Source organism: Lepidochelys kempii, chromosome 9 (assembly GCF_965140265.1).
Source record: "Lepidochelys kempii isolate rLepKem1 chromosome 9, rLepKem1.hap2, whole genome shotgun sequence".
Classification (NCBI taxonomy): domain Eukaryota; kingdom Metazoa; phylum Chordata; order Testudines; family Cheloniidae; genus Lepidochelys; species Lepidochelys kempii.
The window spans coordinates 87,705,613-87,727,508 of record NC_133264.1 but is presented as its reverse complement, the minus strand read 5'-3'; the positions used below and the strand labels follow the sequence as shown (position 1 = coordinate 87,727,508).

The 21,896-nt window shown below is 42.3% G+C and overlaps 1 protein-coding gene across 1 annotated transcript; it reads left to right on the top strand.

Annotated features, from left to right (window-relative positions):
* Nucleotides 1-1,751: 1,751 nt before the first annotated feature.
* On the top strand, nucleotides 1,752-21,621 carry SH2D1A (SH2 domain containing 1A). The gene is made up of 4 exons (XM_073358851.1): nucleotides 1,752-1,984; nucleotides 15,213-15,276; nucleotides 18,678-18,813; nucleotides 20,324-21,621. The coding sequence occupies exons 1-4, from the start codon at nucleotides 1,848-1,850 to the stop codon at nucleotides 20,362-20,364; spliced, it is 378 nt and encodes a 125-aa protein (XP_073214952.1). The 5' UTR covers nucleotides 1,752-1,847; the 3' UTR covers nucleotides 20,365-21,621.
* Nucleotides 21,622-21,896: the final 275 nt, after the last annotated feature.

The window sequence follows — 21,896 nt, the reverse complement described above, 5'->3', positions numbered from 1 at the left end:
CACCAGCTTAATCTACCGAAGCGTTCGGAATAACGTATCATCTGCCTTGAAGTGGAAATAATTAGCACCTCTGACATGAAGAGCATTCACATACCATACAACTACATGAAAATAATCACCTGCAGTACCGACGTGCAGTGGCTTGAAATGACACATTTTCAGCCTTAGCGCTCAAATGCTTGATTTCCATGGGTTTAAAGTGAGCTATAATACTCTTTTCAGGTTTGATCCTGCAAGGTGCTGAGTGCCATCAATCTACCAAAGCCTGGGATGGCTGTTAAGGGAGGAGGCACTCAGCTCTTCATAGGAACTCTCTTTACAAGTGGCATTTGGTGAATTACGTTTTCAACATTAGTTTTGAAAGAAAGAAAAGCAGATGAAAAGCTGCACACCTTTGCTGTGATGAGCTAGAGGCAGGTGCCTTTGATGAAAAAAATGCTCACAGACATTTTTGACAATTGGGTGCCCCTGATTTTGCACCCCCAGAATTATCCACAATGAATAAGTATGAAAAACAGGTTAGCCCCTTTTCCTACCATTCCTATCTCCATTTCCAGTGCTCCCATCACAACAGTGTCTTGCTCCTAGCTAACTTATTTATTATAGATGGGCTCCACTTGAAGAGGTTCACAACACTTTCAGTAAGAGCTGTACAAAGCGAGACAGCAGCCCTGCTTCTGAGCTGCTCCTTGCAGAAGGTGCAGCTTTGGGAGGGCTCAGAATAGCTTTAAGCCACCTTAGCACATCCTGACTTCTGGGCCGGGCTAGGGATATGCTTGGCCCCAGGGCTTTGAACGGTCTACCTGCATGTTTGCTAATAGGCTAAAAGTGGGCTGCTGTATGGCCCCAGAGAGCTGGAGTGTGGAGTGCTCTGGTCATACCCATTTCCTTCCACATACACCTCCCCTGGGCATGTCCCTATGCCTAGGGCTGCATGGAGAGGGGGTGTAGAGCCGTTCTGTTAGTACGATACCACCCAGGGAACCACTCTATGCTGGGAGTATTCCACATGGGGTCACTTAACCTACCTTTGCAATCCCTTTATGGAGGCTGAGCTGGAGTAAAGGGGCCAGGGAGAACTGAAGTTACTTGCCCGAGAGGCATTGGTGACTGATAGATTCGGAGTGGGTTTAAGAGTCAGGTGATAAGCTTTAGTTCTTACAGTGACTTGCAAATCACTCAGCATTTCTGCTCAACCCTATGGAAATACATGTATTTAGAGGTTCAATCTCTTCCGTTTGTGATTCATATACTTTGTTTTAACTTCTTTACCCTTAAAGTCTTTGCTACCGCATGCAAAACATACAGTGTCCCTTGTTGCTAGATTGCCTTGCCATAACTTCAGGTTTCTGCTCATTTGATAACACATCTCTATGCTTGCACTATGGGGCCCTAGATTAGACAATTGAGGACAGGTCTGACCCTTACTTTTTCCAATTTTCCAACATTTTAAACCCTTAAAAGACAAAAATTTTACTGAAAATACTAGCAGACCCTTGTGGCTCTCAGCCTAACCAGAGCTTGTGCATTCTGGGTTGTGGGGAAGGGAGCACTGCTTTTTCTTAAGGAGATTGTGGGCTTCATGTACCTGTTATTAACATCTATCTTGAAAGCTGTGAGTCATATGAGTGCTGTCAAATGTCACGTATGCCTTATAGGTGATAGCAGCTCTGGCTGTCAGTATGAAAAGTCTTTAGAGAAGCTCAAGGTGGGAACACATCCTGTTTACATCAACCATTGAGTGAGCAGCTGGATAGCAGACGAGTGACAGCAGTGAGCTGTGTAACCATCACTAGCACCTCTGGCTAGCTGGGTTCTATCGGGCTCCACTCAGTTGACCTTCAAAAATGGATTCTATGGATGTTTATCATGGGAACATCAGCCGGGAGACTGGGGAGAAGCTGCTGCTGTCTACAGGGATGGATGGCAGCTATTTACTGCGAGACAGTGAGAGCGTCCCAGGAGTGTATTGTCTGTGTGTGCTGTGAGTACAGAGAACCACGGGAGTCTAGGGTCTGCAGCAACACCCCTTACCCGGTGTTTGTCTAAGTCTTGGGGAGCCAAGCTGCCACTTAGAATGCAGCTGCAAGTGGGTCTTATGGGTCTCCATTTGGTGAAGGCTCAGTAGCATGGAGACCTTCTAGTGGGCAGCCAATTCGGTGATCCTGTGGTTTTCCACAGGGATGTAGACCTCCAACTTCTGGGTTCACAGCATGTTTTCTGCCTCATATTACATTTGCCAGTTAGAATGGTCGTCTTCTGGCAGAACATGCAAATACTCCTGTGTCCAAAGCGTTGTGGGGACTTAGCCTTTTAACGCTGACTTCAGGCATGGGAATGGGTAAGGGGTTCTTGGCCCTTTCCAGAAATAGGAAAGCACAGGTTCCTGCCATGGGGCACTTACTCTAAAATGGGACACAAACCAGTGAGCAAAGACAAACAGATCGCGATGATGGGTGGAGAGCAAAAAGGAGGCTATAACAACTTAAGCCATGCTGTTTGGATCGTAAATTGCAAGTGCTTCTTGTACATGCTGAATAATTCCTTTGGTTTTGCCTGTTGTCTGTCTTCCTTTTTAATACACCCAATAGCAGTATGGCCCAAAGCCTCCTTTCCCCTGGGGGTTGATATGGAGGAATATTGATGCTTTTCATTCATATATTGAAAGTGAGCGGTTGCCAACATTTCAGGGCCTGATTCTGCCAGCCTTACTACAGCTGAATATAGCCCTGCACACTGGGAGTATTACTACTGATTTCTGAATAAACTACTTTTAAAGTGCATGACATACAAATAGATGGTGACAATTGATCAGTTAGGATAACAGAGTTGGGGCAAAGGGAGGAATTCCTACGAGGTGTCTGTCATAGGTCACCAACTCGGGGAGAAGGCACTGATGAGTTGCTTCTGAACTGGGTATGAGCTGACAAAGGACTTAATATTCATGGGGTATTTGAATGTTAGAAGTATGAGCTCTTTTAGCAAAGGAGGACAGAAAGGTTGAAGAACCCTAAGCATTAGCGTTGTGCATGCACAATGAAGTGCTATGCCACTAAACGAACAAAGCATGGCCAACAGGTCTGTATTGAGAGCTACTTTAAAGAATTGAAGGGGGAGAAGGGGTAGCAGCAACAAGATATGTTAATATCAGAAATTATCTAGACAAAGCAAATGATTATTAGCTAAAAGAACTAAGAAGAGGCTTTTGTCCATGTAGAAAGGATAAGATAGTGAGGGTATTACTATGTCTAAAATAATATTTATACCACACTTTCCACCAAAGGTCTGAATGTGCTTTTCAGCAACACTTGATTTAGCCTTGACTTTTAAACTGTGAAGGATGTGAGTATTATTATCATTTTACAGATGGGCAAACCGAGGCTTAGAGCCACATAAGAAGTGCCCCAGGCCACACAAGAAGGCTGTAGCAGAACTGTAGATACAACCCAGTTCCCTTTTTATCTCTCCTGTTGTGCCTTGATCACAAAGAATCGTCCTGCCTTGCCCTACTAAATGAGAAGGGAAAACAAAGATTAAAGAATTCCAAGTGGGATGACACACCTAATATCTACTTTACCTCAGTCTTTAACAAGACAACAAAAAATTAGGGGAGTAAGAAGTGTATTGAGTTAAAATCTAATGCAGATTTGGGGTAGATATGAAAAGTGGTGATAAGACTCTAGTGAAAGGAGCCAGCTAATAAATAATAAAAGCCCAAGCGTTCTTAAAGAGCTATCAGAGGAAATGGTGAAACAGCTACTTATCATTTGTAGGGTCATCCAGAACAGGTGAGGGATAGCAGGTAATTGGAGAGTCATGTTCAGTATTATCCAGCTTTATGAATAATAAAGCAGGAATCCAGGAAATCAGTCTAGTTAGCCTACATTCAATATTTGAACATATAACAAAGACATGGAGCTGCAAATAATCAGTCGGAGTTTCTGGTGGTATTCAAGGCAGTTTATTTAGGTGAATGATAGGAAGTTCAGGTTTTTAAAGAATAGATTAAGACAGTTAATATGATGCTCATTGGTTCTGAAGACAAACGGGAATGCAATAAACTATAAAGGAGCCTCCTAACTGTGTCCACAAAATTTGCGAACCACAAGTACATGTTTGCATTTAGGGATACATCTGCATGAGCAAAGGGTGAGATGAAAAATTAGTTACTTGTAAACTATAGATAAATAAAGCTTTTATAATCCAAAATATAAGTATTTAGGAAAATTTTTGATACCGTCTAGTGGAGATATCTATCTGAGTAGCTAGAACAATATTGTCTAGTTAACTATGATCTGACATGGATGGAAATCTGGTGGCAGAATCACAGAGATGAGAACTGGGTTCAGAACGATTTAATACAGTATTTCAATAATGAATGTGGTGCAAGAAGTAGACTGTACAGTAATTAGTGTCTGAGGATAAACTCGGAAATAGTGCTCTCAGAGTGGATGATACAAAGAAATTACAGAATGATCTAGCAATGTGATGGTAATTTAGATAAGTGTATGCAATAGACCACTATAGCAGGCAAAAACCGTAAAATAGCAGAGCTGCTCTGCACAGAAGGGGAGAGAAAGCAGACAATGAACCAGAGACTACCGCGTGGTTGGATGCAGATGCTTGCTATAGCAAAAAAAGAACAAATCCTAGACTGGCAAGCAGATGGAGATAGCGCATGTAGGACCAGAATGACAACAGTACATGCTATAAAGCCTTGGCAAAACCAAAAAGAGGTGTGTGTAGACTTTGGGGTTCATCACTACAAAAAAAAAACCCACTCCCAAACCATTAGTAAACTATAGAATGTATTTCTGTATTAAATTTTGGGGCTGTGATCGTGTCTTCATGCCTGCTTATAAAGCACAAAGAACAGTGTTTTCACTATGCAATTAATAACTATTAATAATAATGGTTTTTAACAAAAAACTTTTAATCGGCACTCGGAAACTCTGATGATGGTTACTCTAGGAATACCTAGAGAGCATTTAGGTAGAATGTATACCGCTTACTGGAGATTCAGTCACTATGAAATGATTTCTGAAATGGCGAAGCAAAGCCTGTAAGTAAATGAAGAGATGTCATCATGCATACTGGAGCCAACCCCCCCAAAAAGTATATATTTTCTGTGAGAAATTTGAAATGAACTGAAAAGTTTTTGTAGTGACAAATTTTTTTTGATTAAATGAAAACCACAAAATTGATTTCAAGATTTTCAGTCTTTCCCTTTCTCTCTCTCCCCCCACTTCCACTAATTACAGTATGGAGGGGGAAAAATTGGGCGGGGGGGAATGTTGAAAAAACAGAAAATTTTGATCCAGGCAAAAAATTTCCTCAAAAACCCATTTGTCACTGAAAAATGTTTTGATGAAAATACTGTAGCTAACTCTAATAAACATGGATGGCCGATCCTGTGCACACCGCTGCCAATGTGAAGTCAGTTTTGGGTGTGTAATGACAGCAGCATGACCCCAAGGGCTTTAGAGTCTTTCCAAAAAGTTTCAAATGTTCCTTATGCCCTTTTTCCTCCCTAAACATTTTGGCTGACTTTGAATATAAGAAAGGCAGCAACGGCTGTGGTCAGTCTCGGCTGCCTCCTAATTAAAATAAAAACCTGACCGTAAGCAGAGTAATGACCTTGGAAAGGGAGACAAATCAGACTCCACACAATTCATAAGGGATTTTGCTATTGCCATTGAATTGACATGGAAGGTGATCAGATACCATGGTTATTGGTGGCAGGCTAAAATTCCTTAGATAACTGAAGCGGCTTTGATAATTGGGACCCTGTTTGATAAACATTTATGAAGGAAGCTTTTCTTTCCCGCTGCTCTGTTCCACAAAAGTACTAGTCCTCTGTTTTGATAGAGAGCTGCTTTCTTCCAGTTCCCCTTCAGTTCAAGCCCGGACTGAAGTGCCCTAAGTCACTGTATGCTGACGAGAGCCCACAAGCCTTCAAAGAGAGAGCTGTTTTTGTCTGGCTGTGGCAAATCACAAAGACACACATTCTTTCATTGATATTTTAAGACCACAATGATGAAGGGAAACTGTTCATACAGCAGTAAGGTAGGTTTTGGTTTGCATTGGGGTCTCCCATAGCTCTTGTAAATACCGATGCTCCCTGCAATCTTCTGCAACATTTTAAAATGAGGTGCTCCTCCTGGGCCTGCCTACACTATGACTTCTTTAATAACATTATTAAGCAAATAACGTTGATTACTGCAAGAGTAGGTGTACGGCTGCATGTTTCATATACGTTAGCCCAGGAGCGCAAAGATTTCAATTAATGATCTTTTGATCATGTTGAAAACTGAAATGTTTCTTGCTGGTCTTCAAAATTAGGATGTTTATGAATGAATTTTTTAAAGAAACAGTTCCATTGGGTAAACCAGTTGGATACTGCAGACAACGCTACAAGATTTTATCATTAGATCTTGATTTTTTTCTTATGAAGATCTTTCTTTGCGAGCAACACGTTCTGTTCACAGACATCTTGGATTCCTGTCTAAGTATCCTGTTTGACATTTTTAACACACAGAGACTGTCTGCACACATTGCTCCTAATGAAGACAATGGGGAATGCAGGACACAAGAATGGGCTTATTTTTAAACCGGGCCTGCAAAATTTGTGACTATACCTGTGGGTGCAGATGGTCCCTTCACCCTTACAGATACGTGTATGCCTGTACAAAGACAAGTAGCTGCATGTGCAAATTGGTAAAGCCAATGCTAAGTATACTCCTACCGTATTTATATTTGGGGGCTCAAAATTTGTAGGAGAATGTCTCAAATGAATGTGAGTAGTTATTTCAGTCCTCTAAATATTGATTAGAATGGCAGCTTAAGCTAAATATGACATCACTTTTATGCTGTGCTTTCAAATGATTTTTTTGAAGTCAACCATTCATGTACCATACTGCATTAAACCTTTAGGGAATAATTAGCAGCTAGAGTATAAAACTGTTTGGAGTTCTTGGAGCACTGATAATGGTGACAAGACTGACTCCCTTCTAATCAGCTTTAATTTTCTCTATTTGTTCCATCATCATAACCATAGTATCTTAGTTTCTTGGCGTATTTAAGTCCAGTCACTGTGCCAAAACTTTCCAGTACGGTAAGCACATCAGCTACGCATGGTGAGGGTGAATTCAGGATCATGAATCAGCCTTAACGTTGCATTTCTTTTATTTTCCATTTAATATTCTTGATGGAAATTGCATAGTAATTGCATTTATTATAGCAAGGCACATAATAATCATCATATTTTAAAATGTCACAGAACAAAAATTTCTTGGCAATGAAACTTCTTCCATTCAAGGTTAGCATTGTAAATAGCATTCACCATTTTCTTGTGTAAGAAAATTCTTCACAGTACATTGGTAAATTCTACTGAAGTGAATATTTCAACCTTCCCAACTCATTGGAATGAAGATCATCGTCAAGAATAATTTTTTGATGGATTTTATATAATTGAAATATTTTTGTGACCATTCCAATAAGACACAGGCTTTCTGAGTCCTGGATAATTATGAGAGCTGGTAGAAAATTTTCCGATAGCACTTCTTTTAGAAAATGTTCTTTCACTGAAATTTTTCTTGGGAATCTGTTGATCGTAATGAAATTTCACTAAAAACATTGAAATGAAACAGTTTGATAGTGTCCAAACGTTCCATTCTCTCACTTTTGGTATGGAATGTTTAAATTTTTAATTGCGAAACACATTTGCATTGAGAAATGTATTTTATTTTAATATTTAAAATAAAAAAACAATAATTTCATTGAAACAAAATATTTCAATTGACCCAAAGTGAATTTTTTTCAAAAATTTTATTTTGCAGAAAAATTAGACACTTTTTCTCCTTTGTAACAAAAACAAATTTCAGAATCGCAGAATTTCATGGGAAATGGAAATTCCAGTTCCTGCGCAACTCTAACAATCACCATGCAATACAAGTCAGCAGAAGAGAGAGTAGCTGAGAAAGTGAAGTTAAAATCCAGATTAGGTCTAGTCTAGACTTTGGAGGTTCACGATTGAGGCAGAATCACTGGTAGGGTTTGGGATTAGTAAGTAAGAATTTTCTATTTTCTTCAATGAGAAACAACAAAAGTGAAGAGTACTTGAGACAACATGGGTAATCTCTCCTCTGTAACAGGCTACATCTGAACAGAACATTAAAAACGCAGGTGCATCAAGCAGAACAACAGACACCTAGAAATGTAAAGATGGGTCCATCACAATTCTCATAAGTCTGGCCGACACTAAAATAAATCCACTGAATCATCCATTGTTGTGAGATTTCTGCCTTCTTGGGATAAAATCTCAAAAGAAATGCTGGTTTGTGAGATTTTGCTGCTCAGAATCAGAAAGTTGAGTCCCTTTTAATTTTTCAATCTGATTCTAAACCAAATCCATGGATTTGTATCTGACTGTATTTCCCAAATTTGAAGAAGTTCATATTCAAGGTATTGGTTTGGGCCAATCTCTACTTTCTAGTTAATGGTGCAGCAGAGGCTGGGCCAGATAGGTTTAGGATGCATGCTCTGGACTCAGAAAAAGGAATGACAAGCCAATGGTCACAGGGATGCTGCCTTCAGATGTTGTGAGGGGCTCAAGAGCCTGTAGAGAAAACTGTAAAGTCAGAGGATCTCCAATTTTTTTTGCCAAGATGTGACATGCTCAGACCTAAGCTGGTTACAGACCAGAAAAGGAGAGCATACAGTTCAGTTGATCTAGGGCAGTCAAGCGATTAAAAAAATTAATCACGATTAATTGCACTTTAAACAATAATAGAATTCCATTTATTTAAATATTTGTGGATGTTTTCTACATTTTCAAATATATTGATTTCAGTTACACCACAGAATACACAGTGTACAGTGCGGGGTCATCATCCGAGACTGCTATAACATGAAATATATGGCAGAATGCAGGTAAAATGGAGCAGGAGACGTACAATTCTCCTCCAAGGAGTTCAGTCACAATTTTAATTAATGCATTTTTTTAAATAAGCGTGATCAGCATGGTACTCTATATTTTAATAGTGAAATGAATCACAATTAATTTTTTTAAGCATGATTAATATTTTTGAGTTAATTGCGACTTCCAGGAAGTGTCTGCCAGGTCCCTGCAGGAAGCTCCGTGAGCTGCCCCCGTGCCTGCAGGTGCTGTCCCCGCAGCTCCCATTGGTCACAGTTCCCGGCCAACGGGAGCTATGGAGCTGGCACTGGGGGTGGGGGCAGTGCACGGAGCCCCTGGCCACCCATGTGCCTCGGGGCTGCAAGGACCTGGTGGCCCCTTCCTGGAGCCTCGCGGACCTAGGTCAGGCAGGGACCCTGCCGTAGCCCCGGCTCCCCATTGTGCTGACAACGGGACTTTTATTGGCCCAGTTGGCAGTGCAGACCGGAGCCACCAGGGTCCCTTTTTGACTGGGCATTCTAGTCGAAAACCGGACGTCTGGCAATGCTATATGTTACTGAGTTGAAGGTACATAATCAAGTTAGAGGTTATGTGCAAGGTGGTTTAAATTACATGTCGGTAAGACTGGGTTAGAGAGTCTAAACTGGTGTAACGTATAAGTCAAGGGGCCAGAAAAGAGAATGGTCAACCAGCAAAAGCAACTTCCAGGAAGGAAGTGTAAGCTAACTTAGGCCTTCCCCCCCTAATTTAACTTACACCTCATTCTGGCCTCTCCATGAGTAAATTACTCCCAGTCAACCTACTTACAGACATACATCTTATTACATCCTTAAACCATGCTAAGGATGCAACGTCAAGAACTCATAAGTTTGACCATACAACCTTGTGCATATGCATTATGACACAGTCTTTAATTACATGCTCACATATTTTTACACAGTATCCCTGCCTAATTCATTGCACAGGGCAGGCAATGCTCATTGAATCAGCAGCTCTTCAATATTTTCTTTTCTTTTCATGGTTCAGGGTGTGGCCTCCAAGCCTTATTTATTGCATGCTATTCAAACTCTGCTCTGAAGACAGACTTATTAATTTGAACATGGGCTTTTCGATGGCACTCATCATTATATTATCTGAGTCCATCACACGCATGCATTAATTCATCTTCAGCACACACACATGAAATGAGGGGATGATATTATCCCTTTTTTGTAAATGGGGATTTGAGACACAAAAACATTAAGACCAAAAGTATCCACTAGCTTTTGGTGCCCAATTTGAGATACCTCAGCTCAGATTTTTTAGGGTATTTAGCATTATATAGGACTTTATATGTTTATAGCACAGCTTCCATTGACTTCATTTGCAGCTGAGTGCGTTCAGCGCATCTGTCCCCTCCATCTCCAAACCTAAGCGGCATTGCAACCATGTGGGCCAGGTTGCAATGCCTTGAGTGAGGAGCTGGGCCCACAGGAGCCACTGCTGCGATAGCTGCAGATTTTATTAAAATTCTCAGTGATTGTGAACATCATGACCTCTGTGCCAAAAGCATAGCCTTAATCATAATATGCACAGAGGGGCCGAATTAAAATCGCACAAACAGCCTTAATTCTGGCATTGCCTAACTTTTGAGTGCTTGACTTTGCAACTTTAATGTTCGTTTCGCACAGGTTTTTTTGTGTGTGAAATTGTTTAGGTTCTTAAAAAAGCAAACTGAAAAAAAAATCCATCACTATACGGACACTCACACGAGTCATCAGCAGGAGGAAATCCTTAGATCCACCACACAGACTTCTGGCACCTGAGCGAATGGAGTAGCTGGTAGCCGTAGTAGGTTGTTATTTGCCAAGACCAGAGAAATCTTGGGTTCCAGTCTGTTCTGGAGGGAGTATGACCTAGAGGTCACAACTCCTTCTGCCTAGTTTCCCCACAAGTCTGACCCTTTCTGTTCCTATCCCAGTCATGTCTCTTTTCCCTGTCACCTCATCCCAGTCCCAGTCTTCCCCTACCCCTGTTTCCTCTGACCTCAGTTTCCTTGGCTAACCAATCTATCTTCCCTCCCTACACCTTCAGCTGCTCCTACGCCTGGTTTTCCCCCAACCCCTGTCAACTCCCAGGTCCAAGCTACCCCCACCCTCTCCCAGTCTTAGGCTCCCCTCCCACAGGCTCCTTGTCTGTCTACTCCTCCACCATCTTCCCCATCTGGCTCTTGTTCCCTCCTCATTACAATCAGACAACATCCTCTTCCCTGCTGCCAGGGTCCTAATGGGCAGCACAGAGGTTACAGGAGAGACAGTCTCCCACTTCTTAGTTTCGGTGTCCAGCATCACATGGACCACAGCAGCTGCTTGCAGCAAATGCAGTGAAAAGCCTGCTCAGCCCTGTATCCCCAAGATAGAGCATACTCAGTGTATATAGAATTGTGAGAATTTAGCAGCCAAACAAACAAGTCTCGACTGAGCACGTGTGAACTGCAATTTTTCAAAGGCTTATAACCTGGCCAAAGGTAGGTGGTTTCCCCTGGGGTCAGCAAAAGGCACATTCTTGAAACAAAGCTAATCCTCCCATCAAATTCAATGGATGGAGGCACTCGAGCCACCTAACAAAATGGTTATAAGATTTTTTCTTTTTAACCTGGCCCAAACAATGTATTTTTCCCTGATTGCATTCTCAGGAGCAGCTGAACCGTTTTTTGGCAAAACGTCCCCAAAAAATTTAGCTTGAGGCAGATACCCAACATGGAACATCAGTTTGAATGGTTAAAATCTGGCGAAGTCATAAGTAACTGAAAACAGGGATATACTGTAGGAAGGGAGGGCAAGCTTAGCTACATGCAGCACTGCCAGCTTGGCCTAACTCATCGGTTATGGATTCCAAGGTGACGTGTTAATGTCTAAATAGCCTGCCAGTTCATAGGAACTGATACTGCAAACTCAAATAATTCTGGACAGAGCTATATTTAAGGAGACAGCATTTAATGTCATTTATTGCTGAGTTTGCTCTTTTCAGTTGAGTTTTGGGCCTAAAAATGAACAAACTTTAGTTGAATAAAATTTCCCAACCAAGGTACAAAACATTTCGCAATTATTTCAAAACATACCATGCTGTTAAAATGTCATGGTTAAATTATAAATTGCAGCAAATGGCTAATATCCTCCAGCTATTTCAACAGTGGAGAAGATTGCAATTATTCACCTGTTAAAGTAAATGTGGCTGTAACACATTTGAACACAGCTGAAAAGGGAGGAGGGGGAGGCTAGGTAGGCAGATGCTGGCTCAGTGTATCATCTGCACGAAAGGCATTTGCAGCTCTTTGGGGGGCATACTCTATAAAGGAAAAAACACATCATATAAAGCAAAGGATAGTTTCTGTAGTAGAAACTTTTCTACGCTTTCCCCTTGACAGAGTTTTCCTAGTTATGGTATCAAAGTAGAAACTGCTTTCAGCAGGAATCAAAGCGACCTTTTGTTCGACAGATTTTATATCTATCGCTCTATCCAATGTGAGATGGGATGTTAACTAGCTATCTCCTTTTCTACAAGCAATATCCAGCACGGTACTTTTAGCCAGAATTATTTTCTAAGCCATCTCATGAGCAATTAGGAGTTATAATGTCTTTTGTCTCTGATCAAGAAGCTGGGCAAGTGACCTTGGTTTACCATGGTGCTGCTCCATACTTCATTCCATGGAGTTTCACCAGCGTAAAACTGGGGAATTGCAGGGATGAATCAGGCCCACTGAGTACAACAGTCAATGCTCCAGTCATCACTTTGTTGAGAGTGTTGCAATGTGGATCCAGATTTCACATCGCCTAAACTTCAGGGATGTTCAGACCTGGGCTTTTCACTTGTGCCATTTTAGAGACAGGAGCGGGGCAGGCTGAGGGCCTGGAGGGTTGGATGACTAGGAGGGTTCACAGGGTCTTCCGCACCAACCCTGCAGAAAATGCTTTTTGCACAGGGGAGCCACCTGCTGGCTGAGGCATCCCTGACTGCTCAGTTCTGTTGGTGCTGTCCCGTCAGGGAGCTAAGGCAGAGTTGCAGAGGTCCCCAGAGCAAGGCCAGTGCATAGGAACCCCGTGTGGAGTGCCCTTCTCCTGACTCTTCCATGGGACATGGGGTCAAACACCACCCCAAAGGGAAAAATTGGGAGGAAGCTCCATGAGAGAACCCCAAGAGCTGGCTCTCTCCCTCACCTGTGTCCTCCCGCCAGGAGTTTTTCTGTATCAGGGACTTGCCCTAGTCCTGAGACAAGAGTGCAGGTTTTGATCTGATGGCATGTAGCTCATTTGCCTACAAGGATACATTGTGTAAGAGAAAGGATATGCCTGAGCCTGTCAAACTAAGAGTAGTTCCAGCCTGAGCTGATTTAGCGAGAGAAAACTGAGCTGACAGCTACTGGGGAAACACCTCATTCAGTGTGCTAAAAGACTGCCTACGTGTACCTTATATCTGGTTTTACTGGCATAGGGTACCTAGGTGCGTGGGCGGGGAAAGTAGAGAGTGGATGGGAGCTGTGCTACACACTCACAACTTTAAAAACAAGCAGCCTGTCTGCCTGACCCTAAACATTAATGTGAGACAGGTTAAATCGTGAACCTTTGTTTAAAACATCTGGGGGCTGCTGCCATGCAACGGTGAGGGGGAACTCAGCTCATCAAAATCAGGTTGTGGGCAAACTGAAGGTAGAACGTGCTTTAAAGTGGTAATGAAGTTCCTGCTGTTTAACAGAAAGTTTTACGATAAGATCATAATCGTTAAGAAAACAGGTATCAAAAGTGCTATAATTCATTTAGCTGAGACAAAGACCTTGAATAAGAGTTGTTTTCTGGGACGATCTAGAGAAAGGTGCGGTTCAACATGCAATTCAGCATAGACACAATGGGCCAGAGCCTCATCTTCAAAGGCACTGACGTCAGCGTAGCTTCACCAGTCTGCACCAGCAAATGATCTGGCCCAATGAACCTGATTTGCCACTGCTTTGCGCCGTGCGTATGCATTCACAGCTGTGCAACGTTACAGCCCAAGGGGTATTAATGTGGGCAAATCAAAACAGGTATTAATGACTTCCTAGTTTGGTAAATTACTTCCAATAACTAGAAACATTTCTGAGGGGATCAAAATGGATTTTCAGAAATCAGGGCTTGAGTTGCAGTGACACATGACATGGCGCATAAGCAAATGTGTTCATGTAGCTGTGTCATTTATGACTTCTATTATTTGGTAATGACTACTGTGATATTGTGTATAATTGGAAAGAGATGTAATATGTACCTGCGTTCTGAAAAATGGCTAATGCTGGAATAGTTAATAATGCATAATGTTTTGGTGGAAATGCCAGATTATTGTAAATTTATTTCATTTTCTGAATGCCTTGGGCCTGATTCTCCATTGCCCTGCATCTTGTATAGTCAGTTCCAACTTTGCACAATGGGTGTAAAACACCACCGGTCTGATCTGTTACCATTTACTTTAACTTTGCACAGCAAGTAGTTTACACATGTAGCATGTCACTGACTTCTGTCACTCTGCTTTTAAGTCACATCTTTGAACCTTGGCTTATATATACAAGATCATGTAAAGTACTGGGCTCCTTCTAGCATGATTGACTCCAGACATCAGTTGATGTCTATTTTCAGAGGTCCCTGAATGGAAGCTGTGTCTAAAATAGATGGAAGATTTCATGATCTCATAAAGTGATCAGTGTTTCCAGGAGACAATGACCTTGGAACAGTCCAGGATGGAAGTGCAAAGGCAGACCTTTGAGGGTTAGGAATGCATTAGCTAGACAAACTCTAAATTGCCTTGATATTGTGGTTTTAGATTTCTAAATAAAATACATCCATGGCATAGCACCTGGGAACATTTGCAGTTTAAAAAAAAAAAAATCACTTAGCAGAATCGTCATCTAGTAACGATACGTATTCTGTTCTAATTCCACACGAAGTGTGTCCGATACATAAATAAGCGTTCAAAAGGTCACTGATGGAAAGTTAAAACATTTACGCAGGTTTCATGGTTTTTAATATGGAGAAACTGTAGATCTCGCAGACAGCCAGAGATGGATCAAACAACGCCTCCCTCCTCCAAGTCCTAATTCAGTGCAATTCTTGGGATTCAAACATAGCTTGCTGATCTGGGTCCAAATTTTTCATTTCTAAATATAGGCTACATCGACTAATTTATTGCTAAGGAAAGGAGCTTATCAAATGAGCTAATTCCAGCATTACAGAGCAACTGTATACTAAACCGGACGATAGACATGACTAATAAATACATGTTGATTCTTTCACAGATATAAGGGTTATGTTTATACCTACAGAGTGTCCAAGACAGATACAGGTTCCTGGAGTGCCGAGGTATGTATTGCTCCTTCTCTTCTAAAAGTTCCCACAACTGAGCATAGGTATTGATTTCAGGAAATACATCCGGATTATTCACCTTTCTGCAATATCTGATTCTCATGTAATTTAATCGGTCTCAAGTGAGCCCATCACTGGTGCCAAGTCTGACAATTTTGAATGCACAAATTCATTCTGTTACAGTTCAGCTGTTACAGAAGGCACCAGTGCACTATTTTGCAGCATTTTAAATGGCAGAAATATTGTGTTTTCATATTTTGACAGGCACAGTCAATATTAATTTCTCTTCTGCCAAACATGCCATTAATACCAAAATATTCAAAGCAATTCCTTATGATTTACAATGTTTTAAACTTAATTTCTTGACAGATTGTATTTATCAATAGTACAAGGACTGGTGTAGCAGTAGGTGCAATAACAACAGTGATTTAAGTTCAAGGCATAATTTAGGTTCATGTGAATACTAATCCTTATTTATTTTCAGAACTTCCTGTTCTTTGGATGTAGTCAGCATATTAATTCATAATTAGCTTTCAGTTTGCACATAAATGAACACTGATTTACAAACGTTAAAATATAATTTAACAGGGTTAATTCTGCTGGCAAAATTAGAGCAGAATTGTTGTTCTGCACTGGAAACACCTGGACCAGATTCTGATGTCAGTTAGGACCAAACCCTGGAGCTGAATGTGCTTCACACCCATTTCTGATTTAAAAAAAAAAAAATTACTTTCTCATCACTGTGCAAAGAGCTAAAACAAGCCCCATGCTCCACCTGTGTTTAAATACAGGGACTTGACTGTACATGCTTGCATTGGCTTCAGTGGGCGTTTTGCCTGTGGTGGGGCATAGGGGAAGGCCCTAGTATTGGATCTGAAATACAGACCATGAGCAAACAGTTATTTGTTCCAAAACAGGGAGATTTGCTAAGCCCCAAATCTGAGGTGGTAAGAGTTAATTCAATAAACCAGATGCTGGCCTGGCTTACCGCATGTACAAATCCACTGGCCTCAGGGGAAGAGGGTGTATGGGATCTAGGCCAAGGCAAACTTTACCTCATTCTGTTCCTTTTCCTGAAAGGAAACTGGTACTTTCATGAGCTGTTGGAACTCATGGGTGAAAGAGCAGAACTTGCTGAGGGACAGGGTGGTGCCATGCGGTAGGATGGGCAGTACCAGTACATTTTTGGCAGGATCAGGCTGGAGCACCGGCAAAGCAAAGCCTTCATTGGGGAATGGGGTGAAGCAATTCCCTAGCTAGCTTCATCTCTCCCTGTGGTAGTAGAAAGGGAGCTATCAAGGCGGCACCAGACAGCATGCTCCTCCAGCAGCAGCAATGAGGAGGAACACTCATGGTGTTGGATCCTCCCCTCTGGCAACTGGAGATCCTGGGTGCTCCCTCAAATCATTAGGGAAATGGGTGCTGAGTAGATATGGCAGGCTAAACTCTGCCCTCATTGAATTTGCCTTACTCACTACAGCATTTGGCCCCCACCCAGCTGCCTCCGTTCTCTTCTGTCTTGCTGAGGTTTGAAAGAACCAAGAGCAAAGCCTCACAAGAGACCATTTCAAAGTACTGACCCTCAAATCCGGGCCCCCACAAAGTCAGTAGCAAACCTTCCATTATGTTCAGTGGAGCAAGGATTTCGCCCACTGGAGGTTTGTAGGATCAGGTTTACTCTTGCTGATGCTGAGAGTGCCTTCCTGTGCTGCCCTGTCCTTCCACCCCACCTCCGTGGGAGTATAAGTGGCGAGTACCACAACTGCTTTCCCCCAAAAGGCTGGGTGAGGAGAGTGTTCAGGCCCAGCCAGAGTTGCAAAAGGGATGTGACGAATCATTTAAAAGTTGCTTTAGATGTCTAGTAAAAGCCCTTGAAGATAGAGATATGCTGTGATGGGCATCTGCAAAGATTAATTGAGAAGGATAGACAAAGTGATTTGAATAAAACCAGGTAACAGTTTGCAGAGCCCCTTGATACAAAGAAATGAGAGATGTGACTAGTTAACAGATGCGCAAAAAGGAACCAAACACTCCAGAAAACTTTTATAAGCGGGCTGGATCCATGTTAATATTTACAGTCAGAGGAACATCATCATGGGTGCTAGGTCTTCCTCTGGAGCACATTACCAGTGAGCTGGAACCATAGCATAGGCATTCTCTATCAATAACTTAATGAACATCATGGTATGCTGACTGCCCATGGTGATGCTTTTAAGAGCCTGGGAAATGAGATTAATGAGCCGGAGACTAAAATAGGATCACTAGCAGGACTCAGAGGTGGCAGATTGGAGGGCTGAAGTGAGCTCTCAGTGTGATGAAACTTCTACCAGTAGCACTGGAGAATTGTCTGTGTAATTGTTATTGCTGCTGAAGGCACGAAAGGGGAGCTTGTTTTTCCTGACCCCAGCTGGAGCTCGTATTACAGCTGGAGGTCAATTTTCTTCGTGGCCTTTTGCTTTGTAAAGTGAGCAAAGGAAGTCCTTGACAGAGGATAAATATGGAATTCCCCGCATGGTGTCTTTTTAGAGTCATTGTCCTGACTGTAGCAATACTTCAATGGCAGTTGTGTACTTATCTTGAGTGAAGAACAGGCCCTCTCAGACTCTTGCCCTTCCTCTACCACCTCATTGCCAATTCCAGGAACCACCAGAAGAGAGCTTGATGGTGCTGAAGTCCCGTCACTTTCACAGTGTGAAACCAAGATCACAACGACCTTGCTAGACTGAGGGCTATGCTTACTTGCTGTCCTTGTCTAGTGTCATCGTATCTAGCTATTTCCTTTCACTCTTCCTGTACAATAGAAGATCTCACAGATGTATCAGGAATCACTCTAATACTCCTAGGATTTTTTAAAAATCAACATTTCTTAGTCTGTTCCTGCAGTTTTTATTTCAGCAAAATTTTAATTGACATCAGTGGGAGATTTGCCCAGTAAGCACCACAGGATCTCATCTGTATTGACTGCCAAGGCTTTATTCTTCAGGATGGTTATTAACAGATAGCTCTGTCTAACTGCAGTGGCCATTTTAGTGAATATAATGGGTCAATGCCCTCCCTGTTGTACCCCCCCGAAATTACTGGAGGTACGTTAGGGATGCAGCTGATCTGCATGGCTGCCCTGTGAGATTGTGGCAGTAGGTAGAGCCAGTGGGCATGCAGTGCAGAGAACAAGCTTAGCTAGTACCAAATCATACCTTTCAAATGGCTGGCTATGCTCCTGGGAAAGGGAGAGGAGAGAGGACAGCTCCAACAAATCTAAGTTGGCTCTGAGAACGGACTTCTCTTCTTGCTGATGTTTTTACATTTGTGGAAACAATGCTGTTATATAACACCTCCTGGGTAGTGGTGTTCCCCTGTGGCCTGTTGTCTGGGTAATTTGTTGATCTCTCACTTTGCAGACTGCACCTGGGGTCCACAGACGATTGTTCCGGAAAGTACACAACCTAATTACAGCATTCCAGAAGCCAGAACAAGGCATTATAACTCCTCTGCAGCATCCAGTAGTGACTGCTGCGAAAGCCAAGCACCCACAAGGTACTGAGAGGAGCACTTGGGATCAGAATGGCACGGGCCTGTGGAGATTGTCATCAAATGTGCTAAGGGGCAAGATCCAGTCTCTGACCGTCCCCAATCCAAAGGCATGCATGGTATAAAGGGCTGTGTAGCACTAGTTCAGTGCTACTAAGCAGCAAGGGACAGGTCGTCTGCACCACATGTGCACTCCAGAGCTACATCCATGATAGCAGAAAAGGGTGGGGCAAGGGTGAGGCTCTATTGACCTGCTTCCCTTAAAAGATTGTGAGGAGCTAAAGCAACAGCTGCACAATGGCTGGGCTGGTATGAATCATAGAATCATAGAATATCAGGGTTGGAAGGGACCTCAGGAGGTCATCTAGTCCAACCCCCTGCTCAAAGCAGGACCAATCCCCAATTAAATCATCCCAGCCAGGGCTTTGTCAAGCCTGACCTTAAAAACTTCTAAGGAAGGAGATTCCACCACCTCCCTAGGCAACGCATTCCAGTGTTTCACCACCCTCCTAGTGAAAAAGTTTTTCCTAATATCCAACCTAAACCTCCGCCACTGCAACTTGAGACCATTACTCCTTGTCCTGTCCTCTTCTACCACTGAGAATAGTCTAGAACCATCCTCTCTGGAACCACCTCTCAGGCAGTTGAGAGCAGCTATCAAATCCCCCCTCATTCTTCTCTTCCGCAGACTAAACAATCCCAGTTCCCTCAGCCTCTCCTCGTAACTCATGTGTTCCAGACCCCTAATCATTTTTGTTGCCCTTCGCTGGACTCTCTCCAATTTATCCACATCCTTCTTGTAGTGTGGGACCCAAAACTGGACACAGTACTCCAGATGAGGCCTCACCAATGTCGAATAGAGGGGGACGATCACGTCCCTCGATCTGCTCGCTATGCCCCTACTTCTACATCCCAAAATGCCATTGGCCTTCTTGGCAACAAGGGCACACTGCGGACTCATATCCAGCTTCTCGTCCACTGTCACCCCTAGGTCCTTCTCCGCAGAACTGCTGCCTAGCCATTCGGTCCCTAGTCTGTAGCTGTGCATTGGGTTCTTCCGTCCTAAGTGCAGGACCCTGCACTTATCCTTATTGAACCTCATCAGATTTCTTTTGGCCTAATCCTCCAATTTGTCTAGGTCCCTCTGTATCCTATCCCTGCCCTCCAGCGTATCTACCACTCCTCCTGGTATGCTCCAGCTTCCCTCCATCCTGAACACCCCAGGCCTTTGGGCAGAGAGAATTCTGGCTTGTTTGCTTCTATTAACCCGTGGCATTCACTACAACAGCATGCATGCACCTCCTAAAGTCTGAAAAATTGGTATCTTCCTAGCACCTAGTCTAGATTGTGGGGTCTGGATGGATGCCTTGCGGTGCTAGCTAGGGAATTTATATCCAACTGCAGCGTTCTATGTGAATATATAACCCCCATGCCTCCTAGTAAATACAAAGACTATGAGCTTTTGCCTTCTTGCGGAGTTCATCTTTTTAATATGTTTGTTGTTGTTTTTTTGTAGGAAAAAAAGATGAACGTGACTTTTATTTGCATCCTTCATGAAGACACGTCCCAGAGTTTGAAGTAATTTAAATAGGCTTTTATACGTCTTTTTTTGTAGACACTCCAGCACAATATGCTGTAGATTATAGACATTACAACTCTGTGAGTTTTCTTGTAATATTTTCAGAAATGTATGTTTAATGCAACTTCTAGTCTGCCGTTTAAGAGATTGGCATGAATCTGTTTTTTTTTTTTTTTTACAAAGATATGGGAGAAAAATAATGAGCAATTGGATGACTTAATACTTTCATTTTCTGTTGGTTTGGGTTGAGAGTTTTCTATTTGAATATTAGTTAGTCTTTTTACATGAAGTTACTTTAGTGTTTGATTTCTAATTGAAATTCAGCCCAGCACAAGTCCTAAGTATCACTTAAGACCCATGTGTGGCCACAGAATAGTGGCTTTTATATTGCAGATGCCTTGTGCTCGCTCTCTGCTCAAGGATGAATTTCACACCAGAAGCAAATTTCAAAGGTGCAGGCCTGTGTATTCCCAGGAGTCGAATTTTAGGTTGGTTTCATATGCATCATCCACTTCTTGCTGGGTGTGCTGGCATGCTTGTCCAATCAGGGAAAATAACATGTACTATCTGCCCAATCTGAACAATTAGAACTGACCAGCAATGTAGCAAATTCAGTCTGTGAGCCAGCCAAAGTTTAAAAAAATGTGTTGAATCTTTTTGAGCAACAAATGAATTTGAGGAAATTGTTTACAGATATTCTGTGAGCTGGAGAAAGGTGGCTAACTTTGTCCAAAAAATTATCCTTTCCATAGGATTTGTACTGCTCTTCCTTTTATTTCTGGGTGCCTGTGACGGTGGCATCTAGATGCCAAACTGTCCTCCATTATTGTGACTCCAAATCTAAGCAACTACCCTTACTCCAGCCTCTGATGTCACACAGAAATTTTCAAGACAATCTGAGTGTGCATGTGGATTTTAGAACAATTCGAAAAAATGTCTGTTAAATAGCAAGCTCATCTCAGTCTTAACTATAAGGAGGGCACTGCCCATCTATAATTAACAAAGAATGGGAAACTATTTTGAATAGATTTAAACTTTTATCATACTGGGCATTTCAGAAAACAATAATCATTTTTGTTTTGCAGCATTGCCAATGCCAAGTGGCCAAAAAACCGTGACTCTATGTCCTTCCCCCCCAAAACATTGTGAGACTGACTTAAAAATCATCAGCGTTTTTTAAAATAATAGTATATTTGGGTCTCTTTTTGCCTTCTCATGTTTGAGCCTTTAGGGGGTCATGATTTTTAATCCACAACTTTGAGAGCTAGAAACTTACTTTTTCTTAAATAAAAGCTGGGGTAATGCACATTGTGAGACTTTTGATAAAAATCCCCAGAGATGGCAGCACTGGCTAACTAGGGCGTTTTCACTAGCTGCTGAATGATTAGGGTTTTCAGCTACTCGCTTGGACAAAAACAACGTTGTGAGAAAACATTGGGCTGCAAGTGAAGGTGGGGGGGCCTATCCAGTCCACCTGGCACGCTGCCGCCCTTTGGGCCGTGGCAAACTT